General features: G+C 38.3%; 1 protein-coding gene across 5 annotated transcripts in view; it reads right to left on the bottom strand.

Moving 5' to 3' along the window:
• Positions 1-24896, bottom strand: part of LOC115211381 (chromodomain Y-like protein 2) — a 249187-nt gene that overhangs the window by 73687 nt on the left and 150604 nt on the right. For 4 of the 5 annotated variants that reach the window (XM_036500665.1, XM_029780113.2, XM_029780114.2 and 1 more), the window contains one exon: positions 18356-18406. The exons of the other annotated variant lie outside the window; for it this stretch is intronic. In XM_036500665.1, coding sequence (XP_036356558.1) covers positions 18356-18379 — 24 coding nt within the window. In that variant the 5' untranslated portion in view covers positions 18380-18406. The remainder of the gene's footprint in view (positions 1-18355; positions 18407-24896) is intronic. 5 annotated transcript variants of the gene reach the window in all.

Below are 24896 nucleotides of genomic sequence, written 5' to 3'. Positions count from 1 at the left end.
AACACCAAGAGACAGATGAGAAAAATGTTGTCTCTGGTGTAACCACACTGAGTTGATGGGGATCTTAGTCTGGCAAGTTACAAGGTAACACCAATATATATATATACATTATATATATATATATTATATATATATATATATATATATATATATATATATATATATATATATATATATATATAATATATATATATATATGAATGAAAAAACAAGTCAAGATAGAAAATGCTAAAATAATTTTATAAAGAACATTTCAGTACCGGTTTCGGTCATTTGAGACCTTTTCAGCTGTAACAATTAAATAATTGAATTTAGAAAAATTAAAAGAAAAGTTTTTTTAAAAGAATATTTGTATAGTGTTCAAATATAAGCGGTGTTCTCCTTGTTTCTGCCTTTCTCTGTCTCTCTTGTTTACTCTTGTGGGTTCAAGGTCCATGTGAATTCTTTGTAGGGAAGAAGGAGGAGGGGGGAGAAGGGGAGGAAGAATTTGGGATTGCCTTGATTGTAGTAGGTGTTATACTAAAAAGCATTAGTGATAAAGTTAGGAAGACAAGAAGAAGAACAACAAGAAGAACAAGAACAAGAAGAACAAGAACAAGAAGAAGAAGAAGAAGAAGAAGAAGGGGAGAAGGGGAGGAAGAATTTGGGATTGCCTTGATTGTTGTTGGTCAGTGGTTGCTAGCAGTTCCTGCTGTTCAATTCATGAAAATATTTCTATTGAAATGTTGTCTCTGGTGTAACCACACTGAGTTGATGGGGATCTTAGTCTTGCAAGCTACAAGGTAACACCAATAATGACGGTGCCACAGCATAGTCCTCCAATATACATTGTTAATTTATGACAAAGGCTGCACACATGTATGATGTGAATACAACAAAGTTTTTTGTTTGCAAGAGAAGCAGCCACAATGTGAATGAATGAGGATGTCTAGACGAAAAAGTGTCTCATAACACTGGAAACAGACTAAAGGAGACATAGAAGGTGAGGAGATCAGATTTGAGGACACTTAAGAAATGAGAGAACTCTATGAGAGAAACGGAGATAGTGTTTCAGAGTTATTTGACTCGTGCCAATGTAGTGAAAAAAGATATCAAAAGGAAAATAATAATAGATAATCTTCAAGCAGTAAACTAGCAGAGTCTTGTGGTCCCCTGAGGTCTCACCAAGATTGACACTACCTTTCTCTCATTCAGGTTCAAGTAAAGTACCAGTGTAGGAAGGGTGGATTGGCAAAGTACTGGCGGAAATCATATTGGTCATTAGAAGCAAATCATATCCTACCATCTTAAATAGAGGCTACACTGGACAATGTATAGAGGATAGTTACAGCTGGAATACCTTTGGTCATACATTTGATCAATCAGAGCACACCTGGGACTAAACAATAACATAAAGCCATGAGGAAATGAAATGGTAGAATCCAAAGAAATTAGTGATGAACTATAAGTAATAGGCAAAATAATTGTACATAAAATGTTTTAGTACTTATATAGTAGTAATAGTTTAACAATTGTTAAGTCATGTATGTGGCCTGATCAATAAGTATTCGGACTATTGTCAAAGTAACGAAGCTAAAGCATGCAGAATAAAGCCACTTGGCCCAGATTGACCTTGAACTCTGCTGTGCATGCGAACTAAGTATTTTAACGTTGTAGCTCACTTCTGCTGTTTACAGCAGTACTTGGAAGCAACATGTGTAGGGGTGTTCATCACACTGACCATGACAGAGAAAGTTGAGCAGAGAATCTGCATCAAATTTTGCCAAAAGCTTGCTCAGAGGCCTATGCAAAGTTTTCATTGTTCTCGGCACAATCAAGGAGATCTTGTGCAACTGAAACCAGAGTGTCTTTTTGGTCAGCTGAAAGCAGTTTTGGCACAAACTTGGTAGACACGCGCATCATACCCAAATCTTCAGTGATAATGGACTAAACCATAACTAATCTGCACATCTTCTAATAGCTCACCGATGGGGATTCGACGATTTCCCCTCACAGCTGCACACTCATCTGCAATGTCTTTCTCAGTTCTACTGGTTGCAGGTCTCCCAGAATGTTCGTCACTATCAACATTTTTTCAGTCATCTTGGCAACATCTGAGCCACTCGTACACTTGTGTGTGGTTCATACACTCCTCTCCATACACTTCCTGCAACTTTGCGTAGGCCTCTGAGCAGGTATCGCCATGGCAACTTTTTCTGTCATGGTCAATGTGACAATTATACGCTACACATTTTCCTTCCAAGCACTGCTGTAAACAGAAGTGAGCTAGAACATTAAAACTTAGTGAGACCCCACATTCAAAGATCATGCTTCCCCACCTTGTCCCATGTCTTCCTGGGCCTACCTCTTCCACAGTTAGAGACCAGCACTTCTTTACGCAACTGTCCTCATCCATATGCATTACATAACCATACTAACACAGTCGTCTCTCTTGCACACCACATATGATGCCTCTTATGCCCAACTTTTCTCTCAAGATGCATACACTCTGTTGTACATGCACACTGCTAAATTAACTCTAAGGTTTTTTGATTCCAGCCCTTGATTCCACTCCTGAAATTTTTTCTTTAATTCTGGTATCAAGTCAACTATAAAAACAAGGTCATCAGCATAGAAGAGCCCTCAAAGGCAGCCCAACTTAAACTCCTCTGTTATTGCCTGGAGGACTACGATAAACAAGAGGGAGTTAAGGATTGATCCTTGGTGAACTCCTACTTGTACACTGAATTCATCACTATATTCATTGCCAACCCTCACCTTACTAACAACATCCCTGTACATGGCTTGCACAGCTCTCATCAGTCACTCCTCTAGCCCTAGTTTTCGCAATGACCATCAGATAACCTTGTCAAAGGCTTTCTCCATGTCAACAAAAGCCAAGTACAGGTGTTTACTTTTGACTAGGTACTTCTCCTGCAGCTGTCTTACCAGGAATATAGCATCAGTGGTGTATATATATATATATATATATGTATGTGAGAAAAGGAATCAAAGGTGAAGACAGAACAATTGATTGAACAAAACAAAATAGAGAAAGTGGAAGATGATCCTTTCATGAGAAATAATCTACTGTTTGAGGGAATATATTGTTTGTAGATCAGGACACTGTATTGCAATAACTGTTTCACCGGTACACGTCTAAACCATTCTATGAGATTAGGAGAGATTATACAATCTTGGTAAATTCAATTACTATTGGTAGTAGCAAGTCTGGAGACTTTACATTCCCCAAGGCAACTTATTATGAATTACCAACTTACTATGAATTCTCCACTGGATTAAATATTGCCAATGCAGACTATCACCAGTTTTCTTGGATTCTAGATTTAAATATTTAAATCCTTTTCTGAGCTAACTTAAATGGAATTCTGCCACAGTAAATTTGGACATTTGCATAGGAATTATTGAAGTAAATATTTTATAACTAAATCTCTTTCTTACACAAGTACACCAATAGATTTATGAGAATTTACATTTTTTACTGTAACTTGTCAAACCATCAATCATTAACAAGACTTCTCTATCATGGATCTTCAACAAGAACAAATTTCCTTATTTGTGCCAGCGGATACAAAGTTTTTTAAAAGCAGACAATAATAAAAATTCATTTCTAAAATTCCAAATATTTATTACTTTATAACTTATAACTAAAAATCATATTAAATATATCAAACACATAATTCATAGTGACAAGTGGTAGAAATGGTACATGGACTTTACAAAATGTAATTTCACTTCTCACCAATCTGTGATAAAGTATATTGCAGTCAATATTATCTCTGAGTCAAGAGATCAATAAAATAAATACTGGTCTTAATTATTTTGTCTGTATACATTTCTTTGCAAAATGTGTCTTTGTGCATAAGAAGTCTCTTTATCACAAACAGAAGCTTTATTCGAAAGTCTAGAAAATTCTCATTATATTGCAAACATTCTGACCAAGATGTACTTGAATGGCTTAAGAAGAATATTTGATCAAAACATATCTTAAGTTGTCTTCTGTACTTGCAAGGAAGAAATGGAAATGATATTAATCGTTGACTAAGGTAGCAGAAACCAGACTGAAACCTATGGTAAACCTGAGCATAATTAAATTGTGAAATGCCAATGAGAATGCTTAATACTTTGAATTTTGAATTTTCTACATTATTCAGACTTATAGGTTTTTGTTTGATATTTTTCATCAATATGACTAATAGTTTGGTAAAGGCTGGGTCTGCAGATGAGAAAGAGATCAAGGCTACTTAGACTCTGTATGCCAGTCAGATATGAGTGCAGAGGAGGAAAATACTCATCAGAATAAACATCTAAGTTACTCTTTTACTTGTTTCAGTCATTTGACTGCGGCCAAGCTGGAGCACCGCCTTTAGTCGAGCAACTCGACCCCGGGACTTATTCTTTGTAAGCCCAGTACTTATTCTATTGGTCTCTTTTGCCGAACCGCTGTTGTCAAGCAATGCTAGGGGGACAAACACACATATATATATTATATATACATATATACGACAGACTTCTTTCAGTTTCCGTCTACCAAATCCACTCACAAGGCATTGGTCGGCCCGGGGCTATAGCAGAAGACACTTGCCCAAGATGCCAGGCAGTGGGACTGAACCCGGAACCATGTGGTTGGTTAGCAAGCTACTTACCACACAGCCACTCCTGCGCATTGGATGCATTTTTTTTTTAGAAATAGATTAAAAATTTAAAACAAGACAATCAAACAATTCAAGATTTTAACCCAACACCTCCATTTTCCATTGATTTTGTTATTTTAAATTCAGTAATGAGCTTTATCTAAAACCAATAACAGTTTTGGCAGCAGTGATTTTGCATCTTAACATAGCACTTTAAAAGTATCTGCTTATCACTACTTTATGAAAAGAATTAAGGATTGCAGAAAATTTGGTCATTGTACCCAATGAATCTGTGTGGAATGAGTGAGTAAGAAAGCCAAGAAGAGTTGTGAACATTGAGTCATGGACGATGGTGTGCTTAGAGAAGGGTGAAGTAGGACAGATGTTCTCAATGCAAGAAGAAATATGATCAAAGATTTGGTGGTTGAAGGCATTCAGAGAGCCATTGAGGAAGACAGATGTATTTAGAAGAAGAAAGGAGAAAGTAGGATTTGAATGAGGTTGACTGAAAATCCTGGTCTGGTTACAGTTATCTAAGCAAGAGAGAGAGGAGTGGAATAAACATATGTGCAGAAGCCACCTTTCACAGTTAAATTTGAGTAGGAGTGGACTATAGATTAAGGCTTCAAACAATTATATCTTAGAAAACAGAATAAGGAGTGGATTTGGCAGATGAAAACTGAAAGTTCAGCATACAGTGTGTGTGTGTGTGTGTGTGTGTGGTGTGTGTGTGTGTGTGTGTGTGTGTGTGTGTGTATGCATTCATACATGTGTGTGTGTGTGCATGTTTGTGTCTCCTTATCTTGACATCATAACATTAAAGTTACAAATGATTAGCAACGTCATTCATTGCCAGTATTTTTCAAGAGCAAAGTCTGGCTATGGAGAAATAATTAGCTTGTTTGAAAAGAGGTGAGGGTTGACAACAGGAAGAACATCTGGCTGCAGAAAATCTGTCTCAGTAAACTCCGCCTGACCCATGCAAACATGGAAAGTGGATGTCAAAACAATTATAATGATGACAAGATGTGGGAGTCTTAAACATTAAGAAAGAATTTCCTGGTAGCTTCTTCTTCACTTTTTTTTTACCCCCTGACACTTTTAAGGAAGTGCAGGGTGTGTCAACAAACATATATCAGAATAACCTCAACAAAAGCCACAGAGCAAAATATACTAAAGTAGCTGTATGGACCACAAAATAGTAATAAACCAGTTAACACAGAGTACCTACAACACAGCCACACATGACCAAACAGAAAGGGAGCATCTACAGGTTCCCTTGCTCATACTGCTAGTGGAAGACATTAAATAACTCAGTATTAAGCACATGATAAGCTAACATCACTCAACAATGCATGAACAATGCCTAAAGTAACTGAAAAACAGACAGGGACTATGTGTGAGTGTGTGTGTATGATTGTGTGTGTGTGAGAGAGAGAGAGAGACACACACACACAGACTTTTGCCAACAACAGTATCAAATCTAGTCAGAGAAACAGAAAAATAATCAGACTATGAGTTGTGTGTCAAAGATGTGGAAAAAGTCAGAGTGATAAGGCAAATATCGACTTCCTTCACATTTACAATTACTAACTGGGAAATCACTTAAAGTAATCTATAAATAAATTCAATGATTATGACCTGATAGAAGTTCAAGCTTGTTTTTCTTTTACAAGCAAAGTGAACAAACAGATGTGTTTCTAAATTCGTGGTTTGTGATGATATCAACAGAAACACACACACACACACACACACACACAATTGTTTTAGACAGCCATTGCAAAGCAAGATAGAAAATAAGAATGAAAACAAACAAAAGACAAAACAACTATCTACACCTTTTTACTTTATATTTCAATATTTCAAGGTTAAAATTCCTTTGCTAAGGGAAGCTGATGACAAGATGGTAGTTTGTGCTAATTACACACACACATGTTTGGATGCTCTTCTTGGTAGTCACTTAAATTTAAAATTCCATTGTTCAATTGTCCACTATATGATCTAGACAAGGCATGAGCTATCATTTTCAAGAGGTGGGCCAATATGACTCATCAGGAGACAGACCAACAACTAACACAATTTTAACTAATTTTTGGAAGTCCCACAGGTCGCAGTTTGTTCATCTCTCAAATTAAGTTACCCCAACAAATTATAGAGACCATCATCATCATCATCATCATCTTGTAATGACTGACTGCCTTCTATGCTGGCATGGGTTGGACAGTTTGACAGCATCAGACAAATGTAAGTATGAAACCAAGAGACAAAAAAAAAAACTTCAAAACTACATAACTAATCAAGACAAAAAGATGTTTACAACATTCAAATAAAGAAGAATAGGAAACTATAACAACATTAGTAAAAGCTTCTAACACCATCACTTTGTACTCTTAAACAACCTTTATGTTAGAATTCAGAAAATGTGAGTCAAGTTTACTCCTATCTACAGCTTAATCATCATCATCATCATCATCATCGTTTAACGTCCATTCTCCATGTTAGCATGGGTTGGACGGTTCAACTGGGGTCTGGGAAGCCAGAAGGCTGCACCAGGCTCCGGTCTTATCTGGCTATGTTTCTACAGCTGGATGCCCTTCCTAACGCCAACCACTCCGTGAGTGTAGTGGGTGCCTTTTACGTGCCACCGGCACGGAAGCCAGTCGAGGCGGCACTGACTTCGGCCACGATTCGGATGGTGCTTTTTACGTACCACCGACACGGAAGCCAGTCGATGCGGCACTGGCATTGGCCACGATTCGGATGGTGCTTTTTACGTGCCATTCTAAACTTTGTCCAAGTGTTGTCTTTCCTGTTCAGTAGCATTGATGTCAAATCTCTGAACAATTTACCACAGTTGGTAAATTGGTAGAGTTGTTTGAGAATAGTACAAAATACCTATAGTATTTATTCCATTTCACTGTAGTCTGAGTTCAAATCCTGTTAAGGTCTACATTGCTTTTCATCCTTTTTGGGGTCAATAAATGAAAGCATCAATTAAAGGACAGTGGATTGGCAGAATTATTAGACTACTGGATAAAATATCAAACAGTATTTGTTGCAGCTGTTTGTATTCTTAAGTACTTGGGTATTAGACTTAATCCATCATGTGATTTAACAGGGTGTTAATGTAGTGTTTCGATGGTGAGCTCATGTATCAACGAAGAAAATCAAACATTTCCAACAGTACAAACTTCATGCAATCATGAGGATTTGATGGAAGGACTGTATTACCAATGAAGTGGTTCTGTTCCAGGTCAAACACCCTAGTATTCAAGCTACCATGGCATGACACTGCCTCTGCTGGTTGGGCCACATCATCTGTATACTTCAAATGTGCTTCCCTGCCAACTCCACTTTGTAAAGTTGGCCTCAGGCACCAGACCATGCAGAGCTCCCAAATTCTGTTTCCGAGACCAGCCTAAGACCACTCTCCTCTACTGCTCCATAGACCCAAATATTTGGGAGACAATCGCCAAGGACCGCCTAAAGTGGTGGCATGCCATTGTCAAGGGCATAGACCAGATCCAAAATAACAGACATCAAGAGACAAAAATCAGATGTCAAAGACACAAGGAGTGACTTGCACTTCAATGTACCCTACCCCTGAGATAAATTCCCCTGGCTCTTCTATACCACCCTTGGCCTGAACAGCCAGCTCAGGTACTGGCACCCTTTGTACTTATTAGGATGAAGAGGCTCAATCACTCACAACAGATTAACTACTCAGATACGAGTTAATGCCAACCGAAGGCTTTGTTCTAATACCAGGTTTTGAATAGGTTTTGTCTATGCAACTATTTTTACATCTAGATGCCTTTTAATGATTACCATTCAACTGTGAAGAGAAGTAAGGTATACTAACAACAGTTGTCCATGCAAATAATTTCTCACAGTGGAGGCGCAATGGCCCAGTGGTTAGGGCAGCGGACTCGCGGTCGTAGGATCGCGGTTTCGATTCCCAGACCGGGCGTTGTGAGTGTTTATTGAGCGAAAACACCTAAAGCTCCACGAGGCTCCGGCAGGGGATGGTGGTGATCCCTGCTGTACTCTTTCACCACAACTTTCTCTCACTCTTACTTCCTGTTTCTGTTGTACCTGTATTTCAAAGGGCCGGCCTTGTCACTCTCTGTGTCATGCTGAATATCCCTGAGAACTATGTTAAGGGTACACGTGTCTGTGGAGTGCTCAGCCACTTACACGTTAATTTCACGAGCAGGCTGTTCCGTTGATTCGGATCAACCGGAACCCTCGTCGTCGTAATCGATGGAGTGCTTCCATCCAATTTCTCACATTGATAAAAGGTCACAGATTGAAAGAGGAATAGAGTAGTCTATTGTTTAGACTCCAATACAAGATCATGACACAGACGAGGTTACCATACTTAATGCATAGCTAGGAGCTCAAATTTTCCGAAAGCTTAACATTGTTTTTCAACAAGGTATATAACTCAGTTTCACTGAATTTGATTAGTTGGCAAGTTTCACTTTCACATTACAGTTCAGGTGTTGACTTCTAGTATTTTAACGGGATATGCTCCTGTAGAGCATAAATGTAGAAATTATTTCAGTTTAGAACACTAAATAAATTTTAAATAGTACAAAAGAAAAAGAAAAAAAAGAGACAAAGTTGTTTGTATTTTCAAGGCCATTGCCTACGTCTCTGTTTTTCAAACTACAGAACATTTTCAGTGGTTTATGATGACATTGTGCTTTGAAACAAAGACAGAAAGAAATAAAAGTGGGGGTGAAAATGAAGCTAATAACTAGAAAACCCAAACTATTCTGGCTATAACTTATCTTTAAAATGTTAGTTTGTAAATAATATATAGTAACAGAGTAGTTGTAATATTAGTTCATTATATTCGTTTAATAGAGTGATACCATTAACCCTTAAACAGGTCATATCAGCCCAAATATTGTTTTACGCTGAAACCAGCCAGTTTTATGAAGAAACCAGGAGTAAGTGACCAGATGATAACTAAAGATCAAACCAATCCAAATGTAGTGTAGATGTACTTATTTTATTAATAGCAACTATCTCAGACATTCAAGTTTTGTTTCTATACTAACTTTACTTAGCAACAAAACTGATAGAAAGATGTGGAATTAAATGAATAGGTATTCTGGCAAGAAACACTTAGAATTTCTGTGCAAATTGAGAGGATGATGAAAAAGTAGATATGTATTTTAAAATGGTACCTGCATCATCATCATCATCATCATCATCGTTTAGCGTCCGCTTTCATGGGTTGGACGGTGCAACTGGGGTCTGGGAAGCCAGAAGGCTGCACCAGGCCCAGTCTGATCTGGCAATGTTTCTATGGCTGGATGCCCTTCCTAATGCCAACCACTCCATGAGTGTAGTGGGTGCTTTTTACGTGCCACCGGTACAGGTGCCAGACGAGGCTGGCAAACGGCCACGGTCGGATTGGTGCTTTTTACGTGCCACCGGCACGGAGGCCAGGCGAGGCTGGCAAACGGCCACGGTCGGATGGTGCTTTTTACGTGCCAAAGCAAAACAATTTCAATGTATGGTTTCATCTTTGGTTACCAAAGTAAGGTTTCACAAGCTAATATATATATATTCAATAGCTTCAAAACACAAGGAAAAAACTTAGAACTGAAAGCTGACAAATTAAGAGTGTTCTAAGAGTATAACAACCAGAGTAAGAATGGGGTAGGTGAAGTTCAAGGAGTATTATCTTTGAAGGACAAATTGTAAGTTACTTGTGTACAATGTGTGATACTGTATGATGGCAAAACATTGACACTGAATGCAGAGAGTGTGAAGGAAGGAAAGAACTGAAGTGAACATACTCTGCTGGATGTATAATGTTAGTGTGTGCATGAATAATTGAATACAAATGAGCTGAAATTAAATAAAAATTGTGTATGAGGGAGACTCAATAGAGACTGCAAGAGGGTAAGACTGAGCTAGCATTGACGTTAGATGTGTTTGAAAGGAGACAGTGGGATAATGAAGTGCCCAAAATCCAAGGACATTATAGAAGAGGCAAACCAAAGAAGATACGAGGAGAAGCAGAGGAAGATGATCTGAAGAGGCTGAATGTCACAGAGATGACAAAGAACTGCATCAAGAAGTGAGATGCAATGCTAGAAGAAACCCATCTAAGCCGTACAAGCAAAGAAAAATGGAGATGATATGATGATGATGATGATGATGATGATTATGATGGAAAAAAAATTTCAAGACATATATATATATTTAATAAATCTTTTGATGCCAAGATTTTATGGTGTATCTAACTATATATATGAACAAAACATTTCTTTTTACTATGACTCATATTCACCAAACAGAATAATATTTCCTCCACCTTTTGAATCTCAATTCTGCTCATTACTTTGTTTTGAAACTATATGGCATGACTCTTTACCCTCTTTTACTTGTTTCAGTCATTTGACTGCGGCCATGCTGGAGCACCGCCTTTAGTCGAGCAAATCGACCCCCAGGACTTATTCTTTGTAAGCCCAGTACTTATTCTATCGGTCTCTTTTATCGAACCGCTAGGTGATGGGGACGCAAACACACCAGCATCGGTTGTCAAGCAATGCTAGGGGGACAAACACACAAACACACAAACATACACACACGCATATATATATATATATATACACATATACGACAGGCTTCTTTTAGTTTCCGTCTACCAAATCCACTCACAAGGCATTGGTCGGCCCGGGGCTATAGTAGAAGACACTTGCCCAAGATGCCACGCAGTGGGACTGAACCCAGAACTATGTGGTTGGTAAGCAAGCTACTTACTACACAGCCACTCCTGCGATTATGTATGTTTACTCTCAAAAAGCTAATAATATTTAAAGAATAAAATGAGAGAATGATGTATTCCAAAATTTGGGATTCATTGTTTTGGGTCACAAAAGAAAGGTTTCTTAAAGGTTCTTCCACATATTTGGTTAAGATGGATGGCATTAATGTTTGAGATAAAATTTAGATGTATTACTCCTGCCAAAAACAATTACAGCTAAAATCATTAAGCTTTCTATATTTAAGAAAAATGAGAGACATTTTGGAAGGGTGACCACCATTTTAAAAATTATTTTCTTTATCATTATGGTCGAAGATAATAAGGTAAAAAATACAGAGAAAACAAAGAAAGAAAGAAAGCAAGAGAGAATGAGAGGGAGAGACAAAATAAAAATATGAAAACAACATTGAGAAAGACTAAACACAGGGAGATGTTGGGGATAGGCAAACAAAGATTAAGATTAGGATTGTGTGTATATGTGTGTGTGTGAGAGAGAGACAGAAGAACACACACACACACACAGAAGACACCTTGCCAGAAAATGTTGTTAATCATTTTACCAACATAGGCGCAGGAGTGGCTGTGTGGTAAGTAGCTTGCTAACCAACCACATGGTTCCGGGTTCAGTCCCACTACGTGGCATCTTGGGCAAATGTCTTTTGCTATAGCCCCAGGCCAATCAATGCCTTGTGAGTGGATTTGGTAGACGGAAACTGAAAGAAGCCCGTCGTATATATATATATATATGTGTGTGTGTGTATGTGTTTGTGTTTGTCCCCCTAGCATTGCTTGACAACTGATGCTGGTGTGTTTACGTCCCCGTCACTTAGCGGTTCGGCAAAAGAGACCGATAGAATAAGTACTGGGCTTACAAAGAATAAGTCCCGGGGTCGATTTGCTCGACTGAAGGCGGTGCTCCAGCATGGCCGCAGTCAAATGACTGAAACAAGTAAAAGAGTAAAAGAGTATATGTATGAATGATTTCAAATGAAATATTTCAACGATATAAACTTAGTAACAGAGACTATGCCTTTGGATTCAAATGTTTGTTCTTAGAAATAAAGTTAATTAATCCCACTTCGTTACCTGAAAGTCTAACTTAACAAGGTTAAAAAAAAAAAACTTAATTTCTTTTCTTTTTTTTTCGCTCCTGTTGTCACATAAAGAAAACAGTAAAACAGAAGTGTCGACCCTCATAATCAAACCACAAGGCAAACCAGCATAATTGATAGGCGACTGGCCAAAAGGTAAATTTAAATTAGAAACTTAATTATCATCTTCATCCTTTAACATCCATCATCCATGCTGGTATGGACTGAAAGGCCTGATAGGAGCTGGCAAGTCAGAAAACAGTCTGCTTTGGAATTGGTTTCTAAAGCTAGATACCCTTCCTAACACCAACCATTTTACAATGTGTACTGAGCACTTTTTACATGGCACCGGCAGCAATGAGTTCACCAAATAATTTACAAGACAAAATCCCACAATTTAATGGGTAGTATCATTGAGGAGAATGGCTTTGTGAACAGAGAACAGAAATCAGCATATGAGTAGAGGGGGGCAGAAATAGGTGTCTTGCAGTAAAGGAGATACGTGGCAACCTCCAGTAAACAGAGAGAGAGAGGAAAGAGGGAGAGACAGAGGAGACAGATGCTTTTATCTTTCTACCACAAACTAGTGCAAAGACTAATGTAAAAATGCATGGCCTTTCTTAGTAAAAGATATCAATTAATGTATGATCAGCTCAACAGATTCCAAGAGGCAGGCATTGGTAAAGTGAATTGAGATAGTTACAAGAAACAAGATTTGGGTCACAGACTCAGTTCAGCCAGAGCTTACAATAATAATTAAGAGTGTTATGTAACAGCACAAACATATCACATCATACTCTCTTTACTCTTTTACTTGTTTCAGTCATTTCACTGCGGCCATGCTGGAGCATCGCCTTTAATCAAGCAACTCGACCCCGCGACTTATTCTTTTGTAAGCCCAGTACTTATTCTATCGGTCTCTTTTTGCCGAACCGCTAAGTAAAGGGGACATAAACACACCAACATCGGTTGTCAAGCAATGCTAGGGGGACAAACACAGACACACAAACACACACACGCATATATATTTATATACATACATATATACGACGGGCTTCTTTCAGTTTCCGTCTACCAAATCCACTCACAAGGCTTTGGTCAGCCAGAGGCTATAGTAGAAGACACTTGCCAAGGTGCCACGCAGTGGGACTGAACCCAGAACCATGTGGTTGGTTATATATATACAACTTTGCTCATTCCACCACCGCTTCCTCACACAGTAATCAATATCTTTTGTGGTAAGAACATACTCTTACAATATTATGATTCTTATTAATTCTCTAACTTATTCCTCTAAATATTTTCTATTCTTTATGTCTATCACACTCTGTATATTTAGAAACAGTTATTTTCATATATTAAAGCTGATCTTGTTGCTTGTTCTCCTTTCTTTTCTTGTGCTTCTTTTTATTTTATTTTTTTTTTTAAATTCCATAAGAACACAATCTCACTTAATAATAATAAAAGTCAATAAAAAGATTCATTTCACATAACGACCAGATTTTCAGGAATGCAATACTTCCGTAAAGCAAGGAACTCCTGTATCTTGTTTGTGAGTGTGTATGCTTGGAAGGGAAAGAGATAACAATTCCTCAAAATATCAAGTTGGCATTAGGAAGGGCATCCAGCTGTAGAAACATTGCCAGATAAGACTGGAGCCTGGTGCATCCTTCTGGCTTCCCAGATCCCCGGTCGAACCGTCCAACCCATGCTAGCATGGAGAACGGACGTTAAACGATGATGATGATGATGATGATGATCAATGCATCTCAGATTCTATATGATCCTAGACATTTTTAGAAATAAGAACAGAAAAACTTCCTTGTGATCATCAAATTATATTATGATATGAGATAAACTTGAATATGACATTTGGACATTTCCTAAAACTTTAGTCTCTACAAAACCTCACAGTACAGAATACTTTACTACAACTTTAATTTCCAAACTGATTTCTTGCTGACTTAGTACTAACCAAGTCATTCCTAATGATTCTCCTAATTTACTCATCATCATCATCATCATCATCATCATCGTTTAACATCCGTTTTCCGCGCTAGCACGGGTTGGACAGTTCGACCGGGGTCTGGGAAGCCAGGGGCTGCACCAGGCTCCAGTCTGATCTGGCAGAGTTTCTACAGCTGGATGCCCTTCCTAATGCCAACCACTCCGCGAGTGTAATGGGTGCTTTTTACATGCCACCTGCACAGGTGCCAGTGGGGGTCTGGGGTCTGGGATCGACCACGATCGGTTGGAACTTTTAACGTGCCACAGGCACGGAAGCCAGTCAAGGCGGCACTGGCAACGGTCACGTTCGGATAGTGCTTTTTTATGTGCCACCGGCACTGGAGCCAGTCGAGGCAGCGCTGGCATCGGCCACTCAACAATTCAGGCTGAGCTACAAAGCAAAGAAAAAATCCTGGGACTATGAAAACCCAACAGAGGAAACTGATGAAGTTGTTGTTCACTCTTAAGTTATTCCAGTAGGGACCATTCTCATCTCTTTCTACATTTAGGTTTACATAGTTCAGTACCATTCCCGTATTTTTGTTTCCCTTTACAGATGGTCACTAAAACTATCAGATGGTTTACACACAATAAAAATTGTAAATAAAACATTTATTTATCACCCGACGCTCCAGTATACTCTTTGTACCCAGTACCCATATAAAATTTTCCACCGCCTCCTCCAGGAGTTGGCACCATCCACTTTGAGAAGCTATAGGGCAACATAGTTTTATAACAGAAGACAAAATAAAGAAACCTATACACACTTAGGATAAATTAATCAAAGGAAAACCAGAATATATGACATGGTTTAGTATAACCCTTTTAATATCAACTAACAAGAGACAGCCCTGGGTTCTATGATACATGCCATTTAAATTAAAACTTTCCACAAAAAATTCATGTTAATTTATATTCCAAATACCAGCTTAACCCTTTCGTTACCAACCCGGCTGAAACCTGCTCTGGCTCTGAATACAAATGTCTTGTTTTCAAAAGTCCTGAATTAAAATCTTCCACCAAACCTTAGTCACAATTTATGTTCCTAACACCAGCTTAATGATAACTAAGTTATTTTACTAAATTCTTTGTTTTATTTAAAGTAATTGAAAGAAACGCAGAGCATCTCCAAATAAATACGGTAACAAAAGGGTTAATAATGACAAAGTTACCTTCTAAATTGTTTATTTTCAAAATAGATCAAAACACAAAAAAAGTGTATTTTAAAAGAAATATGGTGAGGAAAGTGTAAAGATACAATTTTAAAAAATAGCTAAAAAATGTGCAACAGAGGAGTTAATATTTGAAAATCGAATGCCATCAATTTCTGCTCCTACAGATGCACTGACACTATCACTGCCAATTCTCAGAGAAGATTCTGTGACAGTCACTTTCCAAGATGAAGATGGTGATCCTGACAGCCAACTTCCTGATATTTAAAACTACTCACCTGTAAATTCCAGCTCTTCACTATAGAAATGACAGAATTGTTGTAACTTCACGTTTGATTTTATGTGTTCTTCATTAAAATTTCACTTGCTTTTCACTTAAAGTTTCCTTTTCAATTTATCAACCAACTCATACTGATTTACAGGGTATTTCAAATGGTAGCATGAAGTGGTCGGGTAAACTTAACGTTGCTGATGTAACAACTGGCGGTGTGGCAAACTCACTAATCTGGCACTCCACATGCCCCATTGATACTAGATTAGCATGGGTCCACTGATTATATATATATATATATATATATAAAGTTAATCCAAACAAGAAAACACAGAAAAAAACACAGCAACGCGAGGACGTGGAGCAAATAAAGTATTATTTGACGCTCAGGAAAGAAGGGAAGGAGGGTTTAACGTTTCGAGCGGAGCTCTTCGTCGGAAACAAGGAGATGGAAAGATCCCAAGAAGGGAAGACAGAGGAAAAAAAAAAATATATATATATATATATATATATATATATAGATAGATAGATAGATAGATAGATAGATAGATAGATAGATAGATAGATATCCTCACATATACACTGAACAATACAGAAACATTATACATCATAATCCTATTATCTTTTACTTGTTTCAGTCATTAGACTGTGGCCATGATGGGGCACTGCCCTTGAAGAATTTTTGGTCAATTAAAACCCCAGTACTTATTTATTTACTTTTTTTTCTTGCTAAGCCTGGTACTCATTCTATCAGTGCCTTTTGCCGAACTGTTAAGTTAGAGGGATGTAAACACATTATCGCCAGTTGTCAAGCAGTGGTGGAAGACAAACTCAGGGATACACGCGACAGGCTTCTTCCAGTTTTCATATCTACCAAATCCACCCACAAGGCTTTGATCTGCCTAAGGCTAAGGTGCCACGCAGTAGGACTAAAACCCAGTATGGCACCTTGGGTAAGTGATATCTTCCATGGCCTTGGCCCAACCAAAGCCTTGTGTGTGGATTTGGTAGACAGAAACTGGAAGAAGCCCAAATTTTAATTTAAATGATATCAAACATATCCTTGTATAAACAGCCAGATGAAAAAGGAAACTGTATTGGTGGAACTCATATCTATCACTAGCAGGGATTCTACATGACTGATTACACCAAATATATTCTTGGGTGGGGTTAGTCCTCATAAATACATCAAACCAAGGCATGGTATCAAGATATATTAGATCTTGACTGGATAAAACTGAACTTAGCTAACAAATTATCAGGGAAGCAGTTGAGGTCCTGCAGAGCTTGAATTCATTTATGTTTTTCCAGTATTATCCTGGGTTTGGACAGGAAGTTATTGAGGCCTGGATTTTGTGAACAGACACCCTTCCCATCACCAACACTCACCTGTTTTGAAGAGATTTCTTTTCATTCCAGAGGTCTCCAAAAATTGTAAAGCAACTGGTCATAATGTCAACAAGGAATGTTGACATTACCCCTACGGCACTCAAGAAGTGGCAAGCATGGAATATGAATATTATATACTGAATGGGCTTCCTGCAGTTTTCCATCTACTAAATTCCATAAGACATTGACCAGTACAGGGCTATAACAGTATGCATCAAGGATGCTGTGCAGTGAGATTGAATCCCAAACCATGTGGTCGCAAATTAAACTTCTTAATCACACAGCTATGTCTGAATATGGAAGCGAAATGGCCCAGTGGTTAGGGCAGCGGACTCGCGGTCGTAGGATCGCGGTTTCGATTCCCAGACCGGGCATTGTGAGTGTTTATTGAGCGAAAACACCTAAAAGCTCCACGAGGCTCCGGCAGGGGATGGTGGTGATCCCTGCTGTACTCTTTCACCACCACTTCCTCTCACTCTTACTTCCTGTTTCTGCTGTACCTGTATTTCAAGGGGCCGGCCTTGTCACTCTCTGTGTCACGCTGATTATCCCCGAGAACTATGTTAAGGGTGCACGTGTCTGTGGAGTGCTCAGCCACTTGCACGTTAATTTCACGAGCAGGCTGTTCCGTTGATTCGGATCAACCGGAACCCTCGTCGTCGTAACCGACGGAGTGCTTCCTCCTTAATGTCTGAATATGAAGTGTGTGTACAATATCTGCCTTAATATCAAAATATTAAAGCAGACATTTACACTTAATTAGAGAGAGAACAAAACATAAATACAATGTTGTATAATTAGTAACATGATCACCTAGCGAGTAAGAGATAAGTGGTCCAAGCAGGTTATCTACCACATAAGGTTCACAATTGCCAAAATATTCAGATATTGAAGGTTTTTTTGTTTTGTTTTGTTTCTTTAATATATAAGCAAACAAAAAAACAAACTGAAAAAGTTCTGAATATTTTGAAGGACATGAAATCAAAGTAAACTTTAATTACCTGCTTCACTGAATTAGACATCATAGATCAGTGACAAGAAATGTTCCTTACCTGGAAATAGAAAGAAGAAATAACTATGTTACTTTGCAATGATGGAAAATAATATAATAATGGTGATATAATGCTACTGTATTTCTCTACATTTTTTTTTTTCTTTAGTACAAAACAAAACCAAATTTTGCATGCAAAGGGGGTGATTATAATTAGTTGCAATCATCCTAAGTTACTTCAGATATTATTTTTATTTCACCAACCCCAGTGAGATAAGATAGCTAAGAACTGAAAGAGACAAAACTAAATACCGTAATAATGCATTTAATTCTGTCCTACTTTTTCTCCTACACATAAACACAAGGTCAATAAATGATATTGATTTCTTTTGACTAAGCCCAAGGCCAATTTTTTTCTGGAGCAAGAGAGTAAAATTAATCGAATAAACCCAAGTATATTACTAGTACTGCTGTTATTCACTCTGTAATGAAGGGAAAACAAAGAATTACAACATAGGCATAGGTGTAGCTGTGTGGTAAGTAGCTTGCTTACGAACCACATGGTTCCGGGTTCAGTCCCACTGCGTGGCACCTTGGGCAAGTGTCTTCTGCTATAGCCTTGGGCTGACCAAAGCCTTGTGAGTGGATTTGGTAGACGGAAACTGAAAGAAGCCCGTCGTATATATGTATATATATATATGTATATATGTGTGTGTTTGTGTGTCTGTGTTTGTCCCCCCAACATCGCTTGACAACTGATGCTGGTGTGTTTACGTCCCCGTCACTTAGCGGTTCGGCAAAGGAGACCGATATAATAAGTACTGGGCTTACAAAGAACGAGTCCTGGGGTCGATTTGTTCGACTAAAGGCGGTGCTCCAGCATGGCCACAGTCAAATGACTGAAACAAGTAAAAGAGTAAAGAGTATATAATGTAAGTGGATGGAACTAAATTCTGATAACATATTTAATCTAATAGTCTTACTGCTTTAGCCACTTCATAATGATAATGTATAAGTTGTGGTTTCTGTAACAGTGAAGACGAATGAGGTGGTGACAGGGGGTGATCGCCATGGGGAGGGGGTGACAATACCGGTGATGGTGGAGGTGGTGAAGAATCAAAACCACCATGTAAATTAATTGCTAGACATGAAACCTCAAATCCACAGGAATACATCATGCAGCTGTTGGAATGGCTGGCATAGAGTAATCTTTTCACCATTTTGCTTTGTTTTAAATACCAATAACGTATGGCTTCTTTCAGCAGCTATATAGACTTGGAAAGAATGAGATATGCTACTAATAGTAGCTACTACATGTGACTAAAATAACTCCAAATCATGTTTATCATTCCAATTCAAACTGAAAAAAACTATCAAGACTTGCAGCTTGCTTAGGACAGATAAATGTCAGTTTCTGACAACTATTGTTAACACAATTCATCAAAACATGCATTTACTCTTTTACTCTTTTTACTCTTTTACTTGTTTCAGTCATTTGACTGCGGCCATGCTGGAACACCGCCTTCAGTCGAGCAACTCGGACCCGCGACTTATTCTTTGTAAGCCCAGTACTTATTCTATCGGTCTCTTTTGCTGAACCGCTAAGTGACGGGGACATAAACACACCAGCATCGGTTGTCAAGCAATGCTAGGGGACTAACACAGACACACAATCACACACACACATACATAAATATATATATATATACATATATACGACAGGCTTCTTTCAGTTTCCGTCTACCAAATCCACTCAAAAGGCTATGGTCGGCCCGGGCTATAGCAGAAGACACTTGCCCAAGATGCCATGAGGTTGGTTAGCAAGCTACTGACCACACAGCCACTCCTGCGCCTATGTATAGGATTCTTATAATCATTTCTTAAGTTGATTTTATAGCAAAAATGAACTGGATCATAAATTCCGATGGCCTTGTCCACCTAAGCAGAAAATGGATAGATATCATAGTAAGTACAGCTTATCACTGTATAAAGTGGGAACACTGCATAATTGACAAGTGCTTTGTTAGCTTGCAGTCCTGGGATCCTATAAATGTGAATGACTTCAGCAATAAGAAACAACTCTAGGGATCGCCAAGAGATATTGAAATTAGTTAGCATGTCAGAAGTTCCATCCTCCTATTTCACCGAAGAACACCCTTAACTCTTTAGCATTTAAACTGGCCATATCCGGCCAAAAGTATTCTGCCTGTTTTATGTTCAAACTGGCCAGATCTGGTCTCTCACACCAACCCTACAATATCGTTTCAAAAATTAACAGCTACCTCATCAAAATCTCATAGCTACAAGAGAATGCATGATTAGTTCAAAACAATGTGGATGAAAAAGGATTAGTTTTGGCAGAATAATGTGAACACTAAAGGGTTAAAGATATACCTCAGTACAAAAATGTACAAGGTAAAAAAAAAAAAAAGACACATGCACACACACATATAACACATACAACATAAGTAAGGTAAGGAAAAACATCATGACCAATATTAAGAATGAAGACAGAGCTGGTAGTAATAGATGAAAAGAAGCAAAATAAGAGAAAATCCTTGCTTTATCGGAATTGATAGCTACCCGCTAACTTCAGGTTTTAACCCTTTCGTTACTGTATTTATTTTGAGATGCTCTGTGTTTCTTTCAATTAATTTTAAATATAACAAAGAATTCAGTAAAATAACTTGGTTATCGTTAAGCTAGTGTTAGGAACATAAATTGTGACTAAGGTTTGGTGGAAGATTTTAATTCAAAACTTATGAAAACAAGACATTTGTACTACTGAGCCAGAGTCGGTTTTGGCCGGGTTGGTAACGAAAGGGTTAAAGAAATCAAAACTAAAACCTTCCAACCAAGTTAACTTATATCCCAAATACCAGTTTTATCAAATTTTTCTTTATTTTGAAAATTAACTGAAAGAAAGGTCATATATTTCAGCAGAAGTATGGTAACAAAAAGGGTTAAAATGAGAAAGGAAAATCACAGCAATCAGTCCACATCACAGTGAAGTACATATAATACACTGACTGGGATAGTTCAGTAAAATGTGGGGCAAATAGAAGAAGTACCAGATTTAAGAAATGGAACCAATTTTATTGACAAAACCCTTTAGCCCTTTCGTTACCAACCTGGCTGAAACTGACTCTGTAGTACAAATGTCTTGTTTTCATAAGTTTTGAATTAAAATCTTCCACCAAACCTTAGTCACAATTTATGTTCCTAACACTTGCTGAATGATAACTAAGTTATTTTATTAAATTCTTTGTCATATTTAAGATTAATTGAAAGAAACACAGAGCATCTCAAAATAAATCCAGTAACGAAAGGGTTAAGATATAAATAATAACTTGATGAAGGAATATACCAACACAAAATCTAGATTCAACACAAATTCAAGAAATCAGAATAGCATTAAGGATCAAACTTGAAACATGTTTGTTTCCTTGAACAAGAATAAGTGAAAGATTATCAACATCTGTTCTACATACTGGCATGGGTTAAGTGGCTTGATTAGTGGAGGCACAATGGCCCAGTGGTTAGGGCAGCGGACTCGCGGTCATAGGATCGCAGTTTCGATTCCCAGACCGGGCTTTGAGAGTGTTTATTGAGCGAAAACACCTAAAAGCTCCACGAGGCTCTGGCAGGGGATGGTGGTGATCCCTGCTGTACTCTTTCACCACCACTTTCTCTCACTCTTACTTCCTGTTTCTGTTGTACCTGTATTTCAAAGGGCCGGCCTTGTCACTCTCTGTGTCACGCTGAATATCCTCAAGAACTACGTTAAGGGTACACGTGTCTGTGGAGTGCTCAGCCACTTACACGTTAATTTCACGAGCAGGCTGTTCCGTTGATTCGGATCAACCGGAACCCTCGTCGTCATAACCAACAGAGTGCTTCCCAAGTGGCTTGACAGGAGCTGGCCAGATGGAGAACTGCCCAGGCTCCATTTCATCTGCTTTGGCATGGTTTCTACAGCTGGATCCCTTTCCTAATGCCACCCGCTTTACAGAGTGTACTGGGTGCTTTTAACATGGCACCAGCATGGGTGCTTTTACTGTCACTCTTACATGGCACCAGCATAGGCACTTTTTAAGTGGCACCAGCACTGGTGCTTATCCAATGGCACTAGCACAAGAAAAGAAATATCACAGCATTTCAGACAGAATGATAAACATTTCTGTTCCTCTATGCATAACTTACTTTCAACATTTCATCGACACAGAATTTTTCTATCATACACTTTACATGGCATTTTTGCATCACCTGCTCCTTTCTCTCTCTCTCTCTCTCTCTCTCTCTCTCTCTCGTTAGCTATTTATTGTTCAATGTTAAGTACAGAATGAAGTTTTGAATCTCATCATATAGTATTCAATACGGTATTCTTTTACTCTTTTACTTGTTTCAGTCATTTGACTGCGGCCATGCTGGAGCACTGCCTATGGTCGAGCAAATCGACCCCAGGACTTATTCTTTGTACGCCTAGTACTTAATATATCAGTCTCTTTTTTCTGAACTGCTAAGAAGTTACGGGGGACGTAAATACACCAGCATCAGTTGTCAAGCAATGGTGGGGGAACAAACACAGACACACAAACACACGTATACATATATATATGATGGGCTTCTTTCAGTTTCCGTCTACCAAATCTACTCACAAGGCTTTGGTCGGCCCGAGGCTATAGTAGAAGACACTTGCCCAAAGTACCACACAATGGGACTGAACCCAGAACCATGTGGTTGGTAGGCTTCCTCATTGTTTTGACTTGGACCCTCTGCACAGGTTTTTAAATTGCTAGAAATAGTAGTCAAATATTGAGTTATACCCTACCATCTTAAAAAAGAAAAAAAACATCTTGAATGGCACATTGAACCAAGATGTCTACCAAAAGACAAATGGTGGGCTTGAATAGAGAAGACCTGGTTTTGTACAGAATTTCTTCTTCCAAAAAAGAGAGAAAAATATATACATAATTAAAGGTATGTAAAGCAACAGTGCTAATATGACTGATAAGAGAGGGGCACATCCTTTTTCATAAATTCAATAAAGTATACTAAACTTTAGCTAGAATCAAAATGTCATCATTTGCTTTGCATTAAACAATGAATACATTTCTACCAAAATAGAAAAAAAAAGGTTGGTTCTTCGAGATAAAAAAAAAAACAATAGAAAATGACATTATACGAAAATGATACAAAAAAACAATGATTCAGGAATTACGTGTGAAGATGTTTATCACCATTGCTAACTAATAAACAAGCCTTTGGATGTTGGCCAAAGATAGGACCAGGCTATAGTAGACTAATTCAGCTATACAGCAGATGCAGTTTCATCATTATAAAGTAAAGCATAACCAGTTTCAATGAACTTTACCATAAAAAAAAATGATAATGATTTCACAACATTTAAGTGAAGTCTGAAGTTTTTATGTATAATGATAAATACAGTGAAACTGGTCGTAAAGAGAAGGTCATCATTTTAATGTCCACTTTTCCATGCTCATACGGGTCGGACAGAATTTGTTGAGACAGATTTTCTATGACTAGATGTCCCCACTATGACTAAACCCCACCTGTTTCCGAGTGAAGTAATATTTCCCTTGAAATGAAGGACACTGCTTGTATATCAGTGATTCATTTTCAAATATCACATGATGTCAAGACAGTAACACACATATACATATATAAATGAATGTGTGTGTGTGTGTGTGCATGTATGTATATATATATATATATATATATATCATCATCATCATCATCATCGTTTAACGTCCGCTTTCCATGCTAGCATGGGTTGGACGGTTCAACTGGGGTCTGGGAAGCCCGAAGGCTGCACCAGGCCAGTCAGATCTGGCAGTGTTTCTACAGCTGGATGCCCTTCCTAATGCCAACCACTCTGTGAGTGTAGTGGGTGCTTTTTATGTGCTACCCGCACAGGTGCCAGACGAAGCTGGCGAACGGCCACGCTCGGATGGTGATTTTTATGTGCCACCGACACAGGTGCCAGACGAGGCTGGTGAACAGCTACGCTCAGATGGTGTTTTTTTATGTGCCACGGACACAGGTGCCAGACGAAGCTGGCGAACAGCCACACTTGGATGGTGTTTTTTACATGCCACCGGCACGGAGGCCAGGTGAGGCTGGCACGGCCACGATCGGATGGTGTCTGTTATGTGCCACCAGCACGGAGGCCAGTCGATGCGGTGCTGGCTACGGCCACGTTCGGATGGTTTTCTTATGTGCCACCGGCACTGGTACCACAAAACTACAAATTCCATTGATGTTCATCGATTTTGATTTGATTTGATTATATATATATATAAAAGTAACAACAAAAGAATGAGACCTCAATATTAGAGAAATAGAGGATTATTTAAAATATGTTATAATTTAGAACAAACAGTAATAGGTTGTCATTATAGTACTCTGAGTTTCGAATGTCGGAGTGAAGAGCCACAATACATTCGTCAGCTATTAATGGCAACAAACACTATGAAAAAAAAAAAACCATTGAATAGAAGGGAAGTAACTCTAATAGGTGGAGAAGATAT

Source organism: Octopus sinensis, linkage group LG1 (genome assembly GCF_006345805.1).
Source record: "Octopus sinensis linkage group LG1, ASM634580v1, whole genome shotgun sequence".
Lineage (NCBI taxonomy): Eukaryota > Metazoa > Mollusca > Cephalopoda > Octopoda > Octopodidae > Octopus > Octopus sinensis.
This window is presented reverse-complemented; position numbering and strand designations above follow the sequence as displayed.